The 19,475-nt window shown below is 40.7% G+C and overlaps 1 protein-coding gene across 4 annotated transcripts in view; it reads right to left on the bottom strand.

Annotated features, from left to right (window-relative positions):
* The window catches only part of FBXO11 (F-box protein 11), a 67,347-nt gene that overhangs the window by 14,329 nt on the left and 33,543 nt on the right, over positions 1-19,475 (bottom strand). For 3 of the 4 annotated variants that reach the window (XR_010086635.1, XM_063443935.1, XM_063443938.1), the window contains exons 2-17: positions 17,851-17,975; positions 16,045-16,126; positions 15,749-15,893; positions 15,226-15,355; positions 14,119-14,202; positions 13,902-14,034; positions 13,099-13,205; positions 9,870-9,981; positions 9,563-9,669; positions 9,321-9,458; positions 8,633-8,850; positions 1,720-1,805; positions 1,536-1,630; positions 839-961; positions 669-754; positions 4-80 (exon numbers count right to left, since the gene is read on the bottom strand). Coding sequence is in view for 3 of the 4 variants with exons in the window: in XM_063443935.1 (XP_063300005.1) it covers positions 4-80; positions 669-754; positions 839-961; positions 1,536-1,630; positions 1,720-1,805; positions 8,633-8,850; positions 9,321-9,458; positions 9,563-9,669; positions 9,870-9,981; positions 13,099-13,205; positions 13,902-14,034; positions 14,119-14,202; positions 15,226-15,355; positions 15,749-15,893; positions 16,045-16,126; positions 17,851-17,975 (1,848 nt within the window). In the remaining variant the exon portion in view is untranslated. The remainder of the gene's footprint in view (positions 1-3; positions 81-668; positions 755-838; positions 962-1,535; positions 1,631-1,719; positions 1,806-8,632; positions 8,851-9,320; positions 9,459-9,562; positions 9,670-9,869; positions 9,982-13,098; positions 13,206-13,901; positions 14,035-14,118; positions 14,203-15,225; positions 15,356-15,748; positions 15,894-16,044; positions 16,127-17,850; positions 17,976-19,475) is intronic. The other variant, XM_063443937.1, reaches the window with a different exon arrangement.

A 19,475-nucleotide genomic window follows, 5' to 3' on the forward strand; every position in this document is an offset into this window, starting at 1 on the left:
TACCAGAATTATAAACAAGTATTCCACCATTCTGCCCTCCCCAGATTTTATTCCGTCGAATCTTGGGGTTGCTTCCAGTTCTATCAAAACAAATAAATGTAAAATAAAGGAAAATATTTCCTTAATATTATATATATATATATACACATACACACACACACACACACACTTGTGTTTGTGCAAATTTTTGCTCTAAAACAGACTGCACATACAGAGTTTAACCCAGGATCATTCACCAGCTCAGAAAGAGATTTTCAGGCTGGCCAATGTCAATTCTGTGATCATTCAACAGAGCAATCAGCTGACACACTCAGACAATGAAGTGCACATGATCAGCATCTGGCTTTTGCAGCAAAGCATGACACCCAGTATGATAGGAACCTCTGCATCTGGCAAGACCCAGGTAAGAGGGTAATAAACTACTAGCCAGGAAATAAACGTTACTTGCCACTGCAAGCCTGAGGGATCCATGGCATTCAAAAAGAGAATATCTACTCACCAGGGCTACATTTTCACTTGCAAATGGCTAGTGACAATTTTGAGCCCTGCCTCACATCATATCCATTACAGTGGGTTGTAGTGGTTATGATGCTTGCAGTAACCCTGAAGTTTATTTCAGTTTTGTTAACCGCTAAGTTCAAATATTTTGAATCAAATAAACTACTTACCGTATTTGAACCCCAGAATACATATGGTTATAGATGTCATTATCTTCTAGTATTCCATGGCCATTGTCGTAGAAGTAAACACCAACCTGTCAAACAAGGAAACATCAGTCTTGTTAAGATATTGTTGGGCAGGGGTTCCCCACAAAAACAGTGCAGTATACACTACCTACTTGCTTCCCACTGTGTATTCGGTTCCTCCGTAACACTGGAGTGCTCCCTGTTGTCACCCAAACACCAGCCAAAGTATTACTGTACACTTCATTTTCCTCAATTACACCCTGTCCTTTTTCATGCTTTATTAGAAGGAAGAAAAGCACACAAAAAAATATTTTAAACACTAGTGGTCATCTTGTAGATATACATTGTAATATACTTTGGCAAACTAAACAATCTCAAAAGCAGCTTGGTCACCACAGAAAAAATAGCATTTCTTAAACATAAAATCTTGATGAACTGATCATAAACGTTGCGCTGGAATTACATTGAAATTCAAACACAGTCAAAAGATATAAGAGAGTAGGGACTACTTTGTCTTGGGGTAATTCCCAAGTTGACATAATACAATATTGTTGCTACAAAATATCTTTGGAGGCTAATGCAGTAATGTGGGATCCACCAGAGACAGCAGTGTTACCCTCTTACAGATGTGCGAGTACAGTGCTGATCTGGGGTTTCTGGTGGAGGAGCTGAAGATCCAAAATGAAGGCATCCACAGTGGGACATAGTATAACCCCCCTGTGGTGCACACCAGAGACACTGCACTTCAAGCGGCGATGTCACCCCTTTTAAAAAAACATAAAAACAAAAAAAAAAACATAGCAAACTTGATAGTAAATAACATTTAAATTAACCCAGGTAAACACTTACCACATAGATTCCACCATGCTGACCATCATGAATTTTGTTGTGTCTCACAATAGGGCAGCTGTTTGTACGTATTTGTATGCCTGCTAAAGCATTACCTGTGAAATTTTAAAAAGATAGGTAAATAGCCAAGTTTTTTTTTTTTTTTTTACTAAAATCAAACAAATCAAAACAAAAAAAAAAGTACCATAAATGTCATTTTCTTCTATAAGGCCTCTTCCATCACCAAATATGTACACTCCACCTTGATTTCCATTAAAAATTGCATTTCCCCTTGAAGAAAAATTAGAAAAAAAAAAAATTATTAGGCACATATAAAATGGCTTGAAGAGAAAGAGAAAATAAAAAGTAACCAGGGGAGGAGAAAAGAAAAGTCAAAATAAGGTATAAGAAATACTGACATCTTAGCAAAGGTCTACAAATGGGAGGTTCATCCTTAACAGTGAGTTGTTTTGTACTGTGCAGTTAGACAAATACATACATTATACACTTTTAGTACATGCTTACTATTAAGGTAACACATTTAGTTATTTTTGTTTAGCAAATACCTATAAAAACAAATAAAAACTAGAAAAGCTAAAATTTCTGGGGAAATTGTGTGAAGTGTTCTTGCCTCCACCAGTAGTCTACAACTGGAGTGGCCGGAGTAACTGTTATTATTTATTTATATAGCACATTTAATTGCAACGTTGTTGCACAAAGTGCTTCACAGTTACATTAAAACATACATTTATAAAAACATTAGCAGGTGTACAAAAGGCCCTGTCTATGACATCACTTGCTGCTCCAGCCTGGCACAGGTCAGAGTATTTTGGCGGTTGTCATCTTCAAACGGTCGTATTTATACATCCTACAGCGAAGAGCTTTATATTGTGAGAATCACAATACCCAGACCTACAATTTGATGCATTGTATGTCTCTGAGATATTAAAAATGAAGGCACAGTTGCAGTTTAGAAATCACCCTTTAAGTTTTAGCTGGCTAGAGTGGAGTTTCAATGAATGTCAATGGACGGCGTGAGTTGCAAACAAATGGTCATATTGTGAAAACTATCAGGACTATGGCTTAGCCGTGGACATTTCTTAGTGGTGACATGATGCAATAAATATTTCTTAGAACTATCATGATACCACCACTATTGTCCTTTGCTAAAGAACGCCACATGTGCAAACAATGCAAAAATACAGACTGGATAAAAATAATTATCAGTGTTATATGAAATATCATCTTGACCAGTCACACAAAACAATCACAAATGAATGGCAAAAAATTTGAGACGGGCTCTACAAACCACCAAACTAAGCCTCTCTTCACCTCATTGTAAATATCCCACTTTTCCCGCTAATAGCTGGGCAATGACCCTACACTATTATTATTGGTTATTTATATAGCGCCAGCTTATTCCGCAGCGCTTTACAATAAGAGGGGAATTTACCTAATGAGACAAAAAAAAAAAAAAAGTAACAGGAACAATAGGTAATGGAGGACCCTGCTCAAACTAGCTTACAATCTAGAGGAGGTGGGTATAAACACAATAGGAAAGGTATTGAGGGAGAAAGCAAATAGACATGGTGGGAAAGTAGCAGAGCTGGAGGTGAGAGTGGAGTGTGGCCCTATAGGAGAAAGCAAGAGGAAGGTTTAAGAGAGAGCAATTACTCTTGGAGGCTGTTATCAATCCTGAAAAGATGGGTTTTGAGGGACTTTTTAAAGGATTGAAGACTAAGGGAGAGAGTGACAGGGGTAGGCAGGCTGTTGTTCCAAAGAAAATAAGCAGCCTGTGAGAAGTCTTGCAAGCGTGAATTTGCAGTAAGGGTGCGAGCAGCGGACAAGAGAAGGTCACCAGTAGAGCGGAAAGACCGAGAGAGGGCATACCTATGAATCGGTGCAGAAATGTAAGAGGAGCTAGAGTTGGTTAGGGCTTAATAGGCAAGGGTTAGTATTTTAAATTGACACCCGTAGGGTACGGGAAGCCAGTGTAAGGATTGACAGAGAGGGGAGGTGTGAGAGGAGCGACAGTAGAGAAAGATCAGCCTGGCAGCAGCATTCATCACAGATTTTAGGGGAGCAGTACAGCTTCTGGGGAGAACAATTAGGAGGGAATTTCAGTAATCCATGCAAGAGATTACTAGAGTGTGAACAGGCCTCCTTGGCAGCAATTGCATAAGAAAGGGGCATATGCGGGTGTAACGGATCCACTGGCACCCCGACCGGGTACCTCCGTTAATGGATGCTCCTAGCGCTTCCTGAGGACTCCAAGCACTCTGGCAGACACCACAATCACCGAATCCGAGAAACCTTTAAATTCTCCCAAGCATATGAATGCTGTAGACCATTGAATAGGAACCATACGAATAGGCTTGTGCTCCTAGCAGTCAACTGGAACAGCATGCAATAAATCCTTCCCCCAATAATGAGACGACACATCACTTTGAGGGTAAAACAGGAACTCTGGACTGGCACATTCAGCCTGGCTTTTATTTCCATCTTACACATTTAAGTCTGCCCACAGGGGAGGTGTGAAATATCCAATAGCATAGATGTTACCTCCCACACATCTCCTCCCCTTAGATTAACACTTAACCCAATTACACATACAGTTAAAACATACTTTCTACCCAACTTTCATAACTCTAAAACCTCACATTCACATAAAAATGCATATCCACAATCAAACCATTCAGGGAAACAACATATTAAAAAATGGCATGAATCAGACCAGGGGTTCAAAAGTTAGTAATAGTATCTTTTAAAACCCCTGTCAGCATGACTTTCCAGCTCAGACCGATTACCTCCCACAATGCCTCAAATCCCTCCCCTCTGGCCTGGAGATAATTGAGGAAGGAATCTAATTATCTCCAAGGACTGAGGCAAAACTCCATTACCCACATGGCAGACAAAAAGACAGTAAAATACATAAAATACAGAAAGTTACTTTGTATCCATAACACGCAGACATTTCACATATCCCCAGATAGCTGGGATCTGCGCGCACAAAACTACCGAATAGCGCGCAGATCCTACTCACACAGTTCACTCGCCACGGAGCCGAAGTCTTTAACTACACGAATGGGCTCCATGGCATAACTATCTGGGTTAACACATTCACATCAGGTCTGGTCCATAGTCCAAAGGCAAGAGGCGGGCAAGCAGCCCCCTCCAAGGACACGTGGCGAGTTCGGTTTCGCCACACTTCTCCCCTTTACCCCCCAGACTAACAGGGTATCTGACCTCCTGCCGGTCAGTGCCCTGGTTAGTCCAGCAACCCACCCATGAAGCACAAACAGCAGTACCTCCCATCCACAATAACTGGTTACTACACCTGGGTAGAGGAGAACTTTGTCCAGGTCCAGGTGCCTCACCACGGCTGTGTGGGGGACTGGTAGTCTGCCTTGGTGGGTTGCTGAGTGGGCAGAGACCAGCGGTTGTGGGAGGGGGAGACCGACCGTCTCCCCTCTGGGTACACAGCTCTGCTGCTGGAGACCGACTGTCTCCCCTTTGGCTAAACAGCCCTGTCGTGGGGGGGCAGGACCGACCGTCCCTACCCCCTGTGCTGGAAGTGCAGAGACCACTGTCCCATCTGCACAGGTGTGGGGCTTACAGTCTCCCCCTGGTACATTAAGCTGCTGCTGGGGAGAGGTGGTAACCAGCTCCTCTCCCATTAGAACACTCTGCCGCTGGGGAATGGAGACTGGGCTCTCTATTCCCTGTACATTAATGATCCGCCGCTGGGGAGAGGTGGTAACAAGCTCCTCTCCCATACATACTTCCCGTCTCTGCGGAGGGAGACCGACTGTCTCTCCTCCCAGCACAGAGTCCTGCTGAGGGGGAAAGGGGGCTGGGCTCTCCATTCCCTGCTGGATACTCTGCCGCTGGGGAATGGAGACTGGGCTCCCAATTCCCAACAAATCACACTGCCGCTGGGGAGGGAGGACGGCCCCTTCAGCTCCCTGTAACTTGGGCGCAGAGACCACGGTCCCATCTGCGCTGGTGTGGGGCTTACTGTCTCCCCTTGGTGTGCTAAGCTGCCGCTGGGGAGAGGGGGTAACAAACTCCTCTCCCTTACACACTTTCAGCCGCTGGGGAGCAGGGCTGACCCTCTGTACTCCCTGTAGGCAGGGCGCAGAGACCACGGTCCCATCTGCGCTGGTGAGGGGCTTACTGTCTCCCCTTGGTGAGCTGTGCTGCCGCTGGGGAGAGGGAATAACAAACTCCTCTCCCTTACACACCTTCAACCGCTAGGGAGAGGGGATAACAGTCTCCTCTCCCTGCACCGTAGACTGCCGCTGGGGAGCAAGAACGGCACCTTCAGCTCCCTGTAACGCACACTGCCGCTGGGGATCTGGGCCGACTGCCCAGCATCCCTGTAGGGCCGGTAGAGAGACCGCAGTCCCATCTCCACCTGCCATCTGTGGGTCTTCCCAGGACCAATCCGTGAGGCCCCTCAAAATTTGTGAGTAAGGGCCACCTGCTTCCCCACCTGGCAACTCTGGCTGCTGCTGGGGATCTGGGCCGGCTGCCCAGCATCCCGGTGGAGAGACCTTGGTCCCATCTCTACCTGCCTGTTGTGGTTCCTCACAGGACCAGTCTATGAGGACCCCCACTTCGGGTTCCTCCCGCCGCCTCAGGGAAAGACGGCTAACCTCCTCGGATGCAGCCTCTACCCGGCTGCTGTAACGCTCCTGCTGCTGAGCATACTTCCTCTCTTTCGCCAACCGGAATTCTCGGTCCAGCCTTGTGTTTCGCTCGGCCATGACCTGGTTCCAGATCACCCGGCGTGTCTCCATGGGTATATCATCCCCATACTCGGCCACTCGCTGCCTCACCTCGGCCAGCCAATCATCTCCAGAGCCAGAACCTTCCATACTAGTCTGCTCCCAGGGGCGCTGCACGAGTGCTAGCGTTGCCCTCAATTTGTAAATCCAAACAGTGTCTCTGAGCTGCTTTACCTCGCACTAGGACGCCATCCCACCGCTGCCACCAATGTAACGGATCCAATGGTACCCCAACCGGGTACCTCCGTTAATGGATGCTCCTAGCGCTTCCTGAGGACTCCAATTTTTTTAAGCTGGAATCGACAGGTGTTAGCAACAGACTGGACATGAGGAGCAAAGATGAGGCCAGTATCAAAAATTAAAAGACCACTATAGTGGCAGGAAAACATACTAGTTTTCCTGGCACTATAGTGCCCTGAGGGTGCCCCCACCCTCAGGGACCCCCTCCCGCTGGGCTCTGGGGAGAGCTAAGGGGTTAAAACTTACCTTTCTCCAGCGCCGGGCGGGGAGCTCTTCTCCTCCGATCCTCCTCTTCCCATTCGGCTGAATGCGCACACGCGGCAAGAGCTGCGCGCGCATTCAGCCGGTCTCATAGAAAAGCATTATCAATGCTTTCCTATGGACGCTTGCGTGCTCTCACTGATTTTCAGTGAGAATCACGCAAGCGCCTCTAGCGGCTGTCAATGAGACAGCCACTAGAGGCTTTGAGGGCTGGATTAACCCATTTATAAACATAGCAGTTTTTCTGAAACTGCTATGTTCATAAAAAAAAATGGGTTAACCCTAGCTGGACCTGGCACCCAGACCTCTTCATTAAGCTGAAGTGGTCTGGGTGCCTAGAGTGGTCCTTTAAACCAAGACAGCGCGTTTGAAAGGATGGGGGAGGCAGGTACAGTCAACCTGCATGGAGAGTGAAGGAGGAAGATCAGTGTTAGGAGGAGGAAAAATAAAAAACGAATTTTTCAGAAAGCAGGACGACATCCAAGCAGAGATAGAAGAGAGGCAATTGGTGACACGTTGTAGAACAGCAGGGGAGAGGTCAGGGGAGGAGAGGTATATCTGGGTGTTAATCTACCATAGCATTCTGTGGTTCAACTAATGTGTTTATGTACTGTTGCTCACATGTAAATTCACATTTTTTTCTCTTTTTCTATATGGTGAAAGACTGGATTTTCAAGCAATAAGCTCCACAAACATAAAAATGTCCAGGATAAAACCATGACCTGCTTGTGCCAGATGGCTAAAGATATATCGATATTCAGAAGTCTCCTGTACAATGGCTGTTTGTAAATGCTTTCAAAGCAGGCTTCAATTATTTACAAGTTATATTCAGACAAAGTTGTAAATAAGTAGCTTCAGTTTCAATTTAGCCATTTGTGAAAGATTTTCTCCTTATATCTTCTAAAACAAATGCATTTTTTTCTGCTCTTGTCAAGTCATTCGGGAGGACTTTACTTCTGGGAACAGATTTCAAAGTAGTCTAAGACGGAAGATAAAAACAGAGAGCTGGCCATTAGCTGCTGCAGGATGGGCTCTGAATCATTTATTAGCCATCAGTCTTTCCAGCCACTGGCTTTACCCCATGCAGTACCAACTGTACTGCTTATAGTGACTGCTGTAGAAAACGGATCAGTAAAAGGAAAGTCTTAGACTAGCTGGCTGCTGCAAGCCAGCAATAAGCTCTACAGATCAGAATGATTGTGCCGCCTGTGGTTAGCAAAAAGGCAACGCTGATTATAAAAGAAAAGGGAAATATACAGCACTTCCTCTTCCGTGGCTAACAGCCTTACACAAGCCTTGCCTGACTGCAAAGCACATATAGCACATGGTTAGATAGAGAAAGAGGAACAGATAAAGATTGCAGCATTCGAGAATAATGCACGTTTGTTTTAACGGAATACGTGAATGAGTGCTAGGGAATAAAAATATCAATTTGACTAACACACAGCCGCAATGATAAACATAACAGTTTAGCACGAAATGCAGGAAAGGCGTTAAAAATACACCCTGTTGCGTACAGTTAGGGGTAAGAATACATAAACCATGCAGTCAAAGTGCTATCACTCACCTTTTCACATCTTTTGAAAATGAACACCACAGTTACTGCATCATGTCAAACTTTTACAAAATAAATATGTTCAAACACACGATGCAGAATTAGTTGATGCAATTGGAACTGCACTTTTATGTTATTTGTTACAAAGGGCAATAATTTAAGAAGTGCTCTACAGGATCAAGCTCATCTCATCTCTAAATATTATTTTGCTACAAAATACCTGGGCACTGATACTGCATTGTGATGGAATACAGAAATCAGGTTATATTTACCTTATGGTCGGGTCACTATTTGAGGTAATCCAAACACCTGCAAAATTGTTTGCATAGATTTTGTTCTCCAAGAACTGGCCTCTTCCTTTTTCATGGACATAGATGCCTCCCGTCTGTCCGTGGTGAATTTCGCATCTTACCACTGTGGGATTGGCATAGGCTTTCACTTCAAAGCCTGCTATTCTATTTCTGTGTATGTTGCAGCTTTCAAAATAACCCTGCAAACAGAAATAATTTTAAAAACACTCACGAGAGTCCCAGTCAATCTTATATATTAAAATATAAAAAAAAATTATATATCGTTCATCTTATCACCAATACACCTTAAGAAAATCCATGTGCTCTCGTCATTCATTTTCTATATCATACGCTGTGCAGCACTGTGGTTTATTGAATACCAACCAGATTTAAGGTAGAGTGCCGGATTTATGCTTTTTTGTAAAAAAAAAAAAAATATATATATATATATATATAAAAAATTTTTTAATATATATATATTTTATTATTATTATTATTTTTTACATTTTAACAAAGCTCAGGCTTAGAGGGACAGGAGTAAAAATATTTTGTTTGTAAAAAAATAAAAATATAAATAAAAAAGCTCAACAAATGGATTAGTACTTCCATGTAATATATAAACAAAATGGGAAAGGGTGAAGGGGGGGTAATAAAGGAAGAAACAATTCACCATGCCGTGGTCAAATGTGAATACACCAACATCTCGTCCGTGATGTATGTGATTCCTTCTAATTATAGGGTTGCCATGATTTTTAACCCAAATACCAGCAAGCGCATTGTTGGAGATTTCGTTGTCTTCGTATATCCCCTGATTATTAAAAAACAAAAATGACATTTTTTTAATGTTTTTATTATTATTATTATTATTATTAAAAAGGCAAGTAAACTAAATAGATAGTATTATGGCAATACCTGCGCATGATCTGTAATATATAGCCCTACGTTTTCACAGTCACTGATGTTACAGTGTTTGATGGTTGGACAGGCTCCTTGGCCACTGACACAGACAGCAGAACCAACTGGAAGAGAAGAGAGTCAGGAAGCATTCTTGGAATCGGCTTTGTGCAAATACAGTAAGTGCCCATTCGTTATTAAATTCTGAATTATAACGGCTGCATATTGCAGTGTGTTAATTTATTTTTACCAATTTAAATGGTATCACACAAACTTAAACCACAAAGAAGTTAAAATGTAAAGAGAAATGTAAACCACCACATACCTGTGCAGGTACTACGAATGATACAGTGGTCAATGACAGGACTGCAGTTCACTGTTATTTCTAAGCAGTGATGAGCGTTATGGTGCTGGGCTGATTTATCATCAGGGTTAAACTGAAAGAAAAACAAACTCTAAAAATATGAAGCAAACAGACTTAAGGTTTCTGCAATATATGTGAGATAGTTTAGAGTGGTGAAGGAGAAACTTAAATGGACAAGCCAACTACTAACAGTACCAATTTATTATATAGATATATTTTTTATATTAACACAGGAATAAATAAATAAAATAAAATACAATCATACACTATTTTGGTCTGGTCTAGTTTAGTGGGAAATTTGGAAGATTTACAAAGTTTAATAGAAAAAAGAAAACATGTACAATGTCATTTAGATAGTATCATTGTAAAGCAGACAGTTGATATACTGCTGTGTTGCACAAGCAACAGAAAAAATAGCTATATGAAAAGTGCCAAATTTACTGTGGTGGACATCAAACAAATTATATATATTTATTTTGTTATATCCCTCCAGGGTGATATTTTATTCCTCATTTTCCAATTCTCTACCAGAGGCCTGTGAGCCTGAGGGTTCTGTGCTGTATCTTTTCTAGACAGTTTCTTCTGGACCGTGATCTCAGATGTCCCACCTGAAATCTATTGAAGCCACTCCCCCAACTTGGGAGTCACAGCCCTGAGTGCTCCTATCACAGTTTAGTCTTAGCTCTGTCATTCTTAACTACCGTTTGTGGTATCTCCCCTCTAAACATAAGCAGGTCCACCCCATATTCTGAAAAGATACGTCAGAACACAATTCAAGCAACTTGGTAGTTTCTCGCAGTGTATTCTGTTCGTGCCAACATCTTGCAACCGCTCACTATCTGCTGGATTGTCTCAGAAGCCTCTTTGCACAGTCTGGTGTGGTGTGGTGTGGTAAACCACTGCTTCTATTGATCTGGTGCCCATTTCTGTGCTACTATAATTAATGTCTCAGTGCTGTCTTTCAGTCCTGCCTTTTCCAACCACTGGTAGGGTTTTATCATCCCCACTCCCTCTAGCATGTAGGCTCATTGAGCAGTGCCCTCAACCCCTCCGTTTCTGTGCGTCCATTTGTCTGGTTACAATTACGTGTCTGTTAGTCCACTTATAATACAGCGCGACGGAATTTGCTGGTGCTATATAAATAATAAAATAATAATGCAAGCCACATCCACTATCTGCCAGTGGTACACTCCATGAAACCTCCTCCTTTTCTGCATCCTCTATCTGTTGAAGTCTGAGGCATTCCCTTAGCAATTTATCTTTGGAAGCCATCTTTGGGGTGTACTTGTGGATGCCATGTGTTTAATCCAGGACTGTGGCCTTGACACTCATCAGACCCCAACCTTCTTCCTTCTGGTTGGTGTACAGGCTCTGGGTGCTGGATTTCCGGTCGAATCATCTATTCATAGTGAGTAGATTCTGGGTCTTGACATCCATGGTGACCAGGTCTTCTCTTTGGCCAGGTTATTATTTCAGCTGGGTACCTGATGACCAGGAGGGCATGTGTGTTAAAGCCTTGGACCTTGTTCTTGCCATTGTGATGGGACTTCAGGACATGTCTGGCTCTCTGGAGGTACTTGAATGTTGCCATCGTCCTTGCCTCTTCCTCATGCTTGTCATATGTTTGTGGTACGCCAAGACACTTGTAGCAGTTCTCTACATCGCCTATTTGGTGTTCTGGTACTTTAATTCCTTATGACCTGATTTTCCCTCTTTTTGCTATCATATGCCCACACTAATCTAGCCTGAATGACATTCTGATGTCCTTGCTTTATATACTAGCTCAGTGGGTCAGTGAGTCAATGTCCCTTTCATTCTTGGCATACAGCTTGATGACGTCCATGTAAAGCAGGTGGATGATCTGTGGATGATCTCCACTCTTCTTGATGATCTAACTGAGTGGGTTGAAGCCTATGCAGAACAGTATTGGGGATAGCACATCACCTTGGTATATGCAACATTTGATAGAGAGAGAAACACACACACATACAGTTATATACATAGACAGTTGCATTTACAATTATTAAACTCCCACTGAAAATCAGATGTTGAAAATCAGATGTAACCGTAAAATAAGATTTACTGTCAACATTGACATACTTTTAGCTGTTGGCAATAAACAAAATTAAACAAAATCAATTGAAATAGTTCAATGCAACGAACGACTGAAAAAGACCTGGTGGCAACAGGCACGGAGGTTTCAATGAGCACAGTAAGGAATGTAGTAAACGCAAAAGTTTTCCACACCAGAACTCCAAGATGTACATCATTACTGACTCAAAAGCACACGAAGTCGGCTTCAATATGCTCAAAATCACATAAATAAGCCACAGGAGTTTTGGGGTTCTGTTCGGTGGAGCAATGAAACACAAATAGAACTTTTCGGCCCAATGGATCAGCGGTACGTCTGGAGGAAGAAGCATTAAGAATACGCTGAAAAGAACACTCTGCCTACAGTTAAGCATAGCGGTGGCTCGGTGATGCTCTGGGGGTTCTATTGCATCCTCTGGCACTGGATGCATGTGTGGAAGGCAAGATGGATTTATTGAAGTTTCGGGAAATCCTAGGAGAAAACGCCATGCCATCTGTGAGGAAGCTGAAGCTTCACATTGCACTTCCAACAAGACAATGATCCCAAGCATACCTCAAAATGAAACTGTGTAAATCCATTCATCTGGTTGCAGAAGTAGTCCTGGAATATTCAACTGTGGCCATCACAATTGACGTCAACCCTATAGAAAATCTCTGGTGGGATTTAAAGAAGCAAACCCAAGAATAATACTGGAGGCCATTGCTTGTGAGCAGTGGGTTAGATTCCTCAGGAACGTTGTCAAAAGCTTGTGTCTGGCTATGCATCTCATTTGCAGCAGGTCATAACTGCAAAAGTGTGCTTTACTGAGTACTAAAGATGCATGCCATGAAGTTGTTCAATTATTTTGAAACTGGACTTTTTAGTCATAAGTTGCATTAGGGGAAATCACTTGAAGCATTCATTGTGTTGAGCTATTTCAAATGCTTTTGTTTAAATTGTTCATTGCAAGCAGCTGAAATCTGGACAACAGTCATTTTCAATAGGTTGAATATTTTTGATTATAACCGTATTCATATACATGAATATGAAAAAAATATATGCAATTTTTAGAGAACATTACGCTATTCAAAGTGCTTATGGTTAGATGATGTAGCTTACCCTAATTGTCATGTAACCAACATAGGCATCTTCTGACCCCTCCATAAATACAAACGTTGAGTCTCTAGTGTTTTCTATTATGACCTTGTCTGCAACTTTTCCTGGTGCTGTAAAAGAAAACAAAATTCAATTTTTTTTTTGTGATTTACAAATACATCAAAACATAAATAAATAGATTACACAACAAAAGCCAAAAAGTAATGCAGTTGGCAAAACTGTGCAAAATGTCATGATCACATACTTTGTTAAGGTTAACGGAATCCTCCAGGCACATCAACAAGTTGATCTCAATGTAGTTGTCATAGTGCCTGGATTTCCCTTGTGCCATCGTACCTTTCAGACGAATGTGTTCAACTCTTCAAAAAACATTTAATGGAACAGTTTAAGCACCATAAAAACTTTTTCAAAAATAAATTGTTATGGTGCCAGAAGGTCCTTGGGAGTAACTTACCATAAGGGTTTAAAGCAGTCTCGAACAGAGGCAGACTGGAGCTTGGGGATGCGCCTTAATTGTTAAATTGTTCAAAAATGGTTTAACACAGAACTATATAGATGTGCAAGTGGCGACTTCCACAAATTGGCTGGTGTGTATTTCCATCAAGGAGTCAGAGCAATGTTTAGAAAAATGGAAGAAAACGGATCTTGCAGAGGACTAACTGTTCACACAGGACTAAACTTGCTTGGTCAACAAGCTTTGAACTCCTACCGGAATTTGGACCTCTTATGCCCACCACATTGACACTTACTATTCCAACAGTTATGTCAATACATATCAGTTCTAGTAATACATAAGGGAACAGTACCTGCACCAATCATCGTTATAGGAGACTCTATGTAAATCCATTCATCCGTGTAGATTCCAGAATGGACGAAAATGAGTCCATCAAAATGAGCTTCCTGAACGCCACCCAAAGCATCTTCAATTGTATCATAGTACTGGAAGAAATATGCAAAAATCTTAATCTATGAATCATTTGACTTATGACAATTTATATATTTATATATTATATAACACCTTACCAACATATTTTCTCTCCCTTTGTATCTTGTAGGGTTACTGTAAAAATGTTCTGCAAATCCTGGTTTAACATGTGCACCTTTATACTGTCATGAGGGAAAGGGGAAAAAAATTGTACATAATTACCGTATAGCAAACAGTTACAATGCAGCCAGTGCTGGCACCTCTCAAGCACTGGGATTTATATATTTTTGTTCAGAATTTTTTTTATTTTAAATTACCTAGAAAACAGTAATAGGAATTAGGACACGTGTAAGCAACGTTTGGCACTCCAGATATTGTGGACATCTCCCATAATGCTAGCAAAGCATCAAGGGGTATGTAGTCCACAACATCTGGAGTACAAAAGGTTGCCTACCACTGGATTAGGATGTTGCTGCCTACTTAAAGTAGCTATATGATTCTTTCCAAATAGAGACTTATTAGGAGTTGTCCTAACTCCTCAGGTTTTCGATCTTGTTTAACAAATGTACTGGGCATGCACATGACATCATGCACACACCCTTGGAAGGGCAGAAGAAGCGGTTTCAGCGGCTGCCATCTTAGAAACTCCAAGATGGAAACACTGAGGAAGAGGACCTGGTGGGGCCAGCACAATGGAAGAAAATATAACTGGAACCAGTCCCGGGTAACTAAATGTTTAAATTTACAGTAACAAAAGTTTTTTCAAATGTAGCCATATTTTTAAAGGTGAAAAAAGTATTGGATATTTATTTTAACAAAATTAACAATTCTTGTCTGTAGATGATGTGGAAAAGGATTTTTTTTATTTATTTTTTAATAAAGCTGCAGTAGCCCAAAGGATTCTAACACTTTCACATTTCGCTTATGTTCCAAGAAATAGCGTATTCATTATGACGTGATGGATTCCAATCCATTTTAACTAACACCTATAAAAGATATTACACCTTAGGAAATTACATAACACCATAACTGTACTTGGAACACTTGTCCCAAAACATGCTATATATGTGTCTATTCTCTGGCTATAACAACATGGACTTTAAGTCTAAAACCTTCCCTCTGCCATCAGTGTTTGCTTCACTAGTGGAGATTGGGCTGTGGCAGTTTGTTAAAAGTTAAACTGATCTTGTAAAATATATTCATACCAATTGCTGAAAGCTTTCTTTCCAAGGGTTTGGATGCTCATATTCTTCAGGGTTAATTTGAAAAAATTTCCCAGGTTCAGGATGCATCATTGGACGTGTATATTCAAATACTTCCATATACAATCGTTTCCTAAAAAACAACAATCAATAAATAAGTGAACAACACAAAACTTGCATGTTAAATAAAAGTTGTATAAGAATTAGAGAATTACATTCTGTATTCATTTTTGCCCCCTGGATGTTCTTTAAGTATTGCATTTTTTAAGTATCATTTATAACCATTTCCATTTAAAATCATTCAATATAAAGTGTATTTTAAGGAATAACATACACTATGATATCACTGACCCCCTGGACAGTTGCTCTATTACTGTCAGAGTTCACCGAAAATCAATTTAGAATATATTTTGCACACTACGTTAAAGACTTTTCAGATCATCTCTCTTACTAAACAACTATCCCATTTCTAATATGAAATCACATTCCGTCAAGTAATATGAGGAATTTTATATGCTGGGCTTACCACAAAATCGGATCATTTGCAAGTTCGCTGAAACGCTTGCACACACAAGCTGCTCTACAAAGATCCTGCTCCAGCAGGTAAGAAAAGATCTTCAGAACCACCTCATCTGGTAGTTTTTCTTGAAGATATTGCTCTGCAGGGGCTGCTATTAAATAAATAAAAACATACCTTAGAACACAAATTTGCTAACATGCCAAATTACAGTCTTACATTATGTCTGTGCTCTAAACAAACAAAAAAAAAAGAAGGTAAGAATTGTTTTGTAATCTATGCTTGTAATTTGAAATCCATCTTACCAGGCAGATCCTGGGATTTCCCAGACACTCTGGCACGTTTTGCTCTATGGCCAAAGTTTTCAGTTGTTGAGGTGGAAGCACCCTAAAGGAAAAACAAAGAAATAGAAATGGTAAATATATTAATAGCATGTTAATTAGATGGTTAAAAGTCACAACAGGCAGTGTATTGTTTTAAAAACTGTGTTAATAGGCCCTAAAATTATCAATCATAAACCACCAGCCATGCTTTAAATGTCACTGTATGCCTGAAAGGTCCATGTCACACTCACTAGTGGTATATTTCTACTCGCCAGGGCAGAATTTTCACTCACAAATGACTAGTTGCTTGTGAATTAAAAAACCCTGGTAATAGGGTTTAAAGTTACAAACAAAATTAAGAGGATAGGGAGAGAGGCGGGGAGAAAATTCTTCGCTTTGCAGGCTCTGTCTACAAGGGACAAGCTCAATACATCCATTGCTAGTTTGCTGTGCGTACCGACGACAGAGATATTTTCTGCACAAAACGGACATTAGGCAGTCTGGAACAGAGTTTGGGGCTGCCAAAGTCACATTTACCTGGGGTGTAACTAGTCCAACAGCACAAAAGTGCAGATTTCTCTGTACGTGCAGAGTTACAAGAAGAAACGCTGCACACAGATTCCTACAAACAGGAACTCTTCAAATCACAGAAGTGGTCAGAGTGGTGGGAGTAATCCTTTAACAAATGCACAGATCCCCAAAGCAACCCAAAAATCGACAAACATGCATTCCTGACACTATAGTTCTAAAAATACAGTTTAGGTTTCCGGTCTGTCACTGCGTACTTTAAAAAGGTGTTCTACTCACTGTTTTTCCAATGCCAAACCAGTCTCGCCGCAGCTGGCCCTGCTCTGTCTCCGTGGTGGAGATCATCAAATTTGACAATCTCAACCAATCCAATGCTTTCCCATAGGCACCAATCAGCATCTCTTCATAGAGATGCATTGAATCAATGCGACTCTACGGGAAGCGTTTAGTGTCTCCATGCAGAATGTGGAAACACCGTACATCAACTTCCAGTTGACTTTCTCCAAAAAGGCAGTGTTTACATTAAAGAGCCTGCATGGATATGCTATAGATAATAGAACAACTACATTAAGCTGTAGTAGTTCTAGTAATAGTGTCCCTATAAGTATAATTAGCAGAGCAGGAAATATGGACTTATAATCACACACAGCGTGCTACTGCAGGCTCTAGCAAGTAAATAAGAAATGAAGGGAAGCTTTATAAAAAATTAAAAAGGCAGTTTAAAATTGCACCCATATCACTGTAAACTATACACCTCTCAAAAAAAGGTGTTTGTTTTGTTTTTTTAAGATGCACTACTTGAAAACTGTAAACATGAATTCACTTCCCTCAACTCAAAAAAAAAAAAAAAAAACATCCAATCTCCTGCCCTGTGGTAGCAGCAATAGAATGAAATGTAGATCAGATCAACCGCTGGAAACATATCTTTAAACGTGAGCTATGCATTTAACTCTGAATGCGGGTGGGATGAGATATTGCAGTATGTGAAATATGATGGGAAGCAAAGTGATCATATATGCATATAAACATATAGAATAAACGTATATGATCATATAGAAATTATATAGCTTTAGATTTAAAAGAAGCATCCATTGTGTAAGTCTGCAAATAAACAAGGACAGAGAATGCGTACTGTGTTGCAATCAGCGATATCTCAGCGGTACAACATTTATATTGACATCTGGTCAACATTTCATTTTTATTTATTTTAGAGGTACATTTTATAGACCACAGACAAAGAATGCATCTCTCTTCTCTCACCTCCATACTGCTCTTTGTTGGACAAGCGGTTCTTTTAGGGACAAGAGTTTTTCTGCGAAGTTGATATGGACTATTCTGTGCACCAGGACCTGATTCTTCTGCAACCATGTCTGCAGGCACTTCATCTGCAATATAGAAAGTCATTTTATAAAATATTCCAACCGTCAATACTTGGTTGTATATATAATGTACTATGTATGACAGTAAGGTACTACCTACATCACCCATTGTTTCTTATATAGCATGCATTGTGCAAATCAGATCAGGAGTAAAATGTGTACTCCAATGAAATGGTCCATTCGTCAACTATTACACCTCATGCAAACATGTTTGAGAGAGGACATTTTCTTCAAAATATCTTGGTATCCAAACTGGTATCCACAGCATACTTCACTGTGTAGTAATTTCTCACATATCAGAACAGAAATATCACTTGGCACAATGTAGGACTAAAATGTGAATGATATATTAAGTGCTATAGTCTTACACTATAGGGAATGGTTTAAATAATTAAAAAAAAAAAAAAAGTTTGCATTTCAGTAATTAATTTTTTTCCCCATTAATTCCTTAATATTAAATCTGTGCATATTGGGAGCCTGTCGACAACACGCACAACATATCGATGATAGACGACCAATTGCGGCACGGCTAACCCCTCTGTGCTGCAAAAATCCTCCCCTAAGGCCTGCAGTGAAGCAGAATGACACTGGAGGAGGACTGGGCTGCAGAGAGAACTTGGCCTCTGTGTGGGATCGCAGATATGTTTTTTAAACATTTTTTTTTTTTTTTTTTATAAACCAGTGGGACACAGTGCCAGCAAGGGATTCTTCTAACCAAACACCTTTATTAAAACGTTGTTTTTGGTCAGCGTAACCCTTTTGCATTATGGACTTTTTCCCCCCACCTTTATTACTATGCAGTTTCTGCACATGCAAAGTATTTTAAAGATGCAGCTCAAGTTACATAAGGGAGGAAATTATTGTTTTAAATATTTAAATATCCCACGTTTATGAACGTGGTCTAATCTCTGGGCTTATTCTTCAAAATAATCAGTAAATATTTAAATGCTTGAAGGAACAAAAATATCTATAGGCATTTCCTAAGATAATACTCTCTGACAGTGCTTTGAAGCATGGAGGGAATGGCATTCCTGTAATTGGTGACATTATCACCATTTACTCTGCTCTGATTTTGTTTAGCCATTAACCTTAAATGTATAGCAATGCAAGGGTTAGCAATTCTAAACAAAATAAAACCTGGTATAACAGTATGTTGGATGTGATTAAAAACAAAATAAAAAAACACAACATTATGAGCTCACATGTGTGATGACTAAGGTTTTAGTTTATCTATTATTGCCAACAGCAACTGCAGGAGTTAAACTAAAACTTAATGCATGTGTAGCGGATTGGTACCGGGCTGTCCCACGACATGTATGAGAATAAGTGTATTTGGTCATATGGCTGGTTTAATGTGTATGTACATGTATAGAAAGCATGGTATCCGGGTATAATGACAGTTAAATGTATGTAAAGAATTGTATTCCTCTAGTTGTTCGGTAGAATCATTCAAATAAAACAAGGGAATGAAACTACCGAACAACCAGACCACCCAGGAATGAGTGT

Source organism: Pelobates fuscus, chromosome 2 (genome assembly GCF_036172605.1).
Source record: "Pelobates fuscus isolate aPelFus1 chromosome 2, aPelFus1.pri, whole genome shotgun sequence".
NCBI classification, from domain to species: Eukaryota; Metazoa; Chordata; class Amphibia; order Anura; family Pelobatidae; genus Pelobates; species Pelobates fuscus.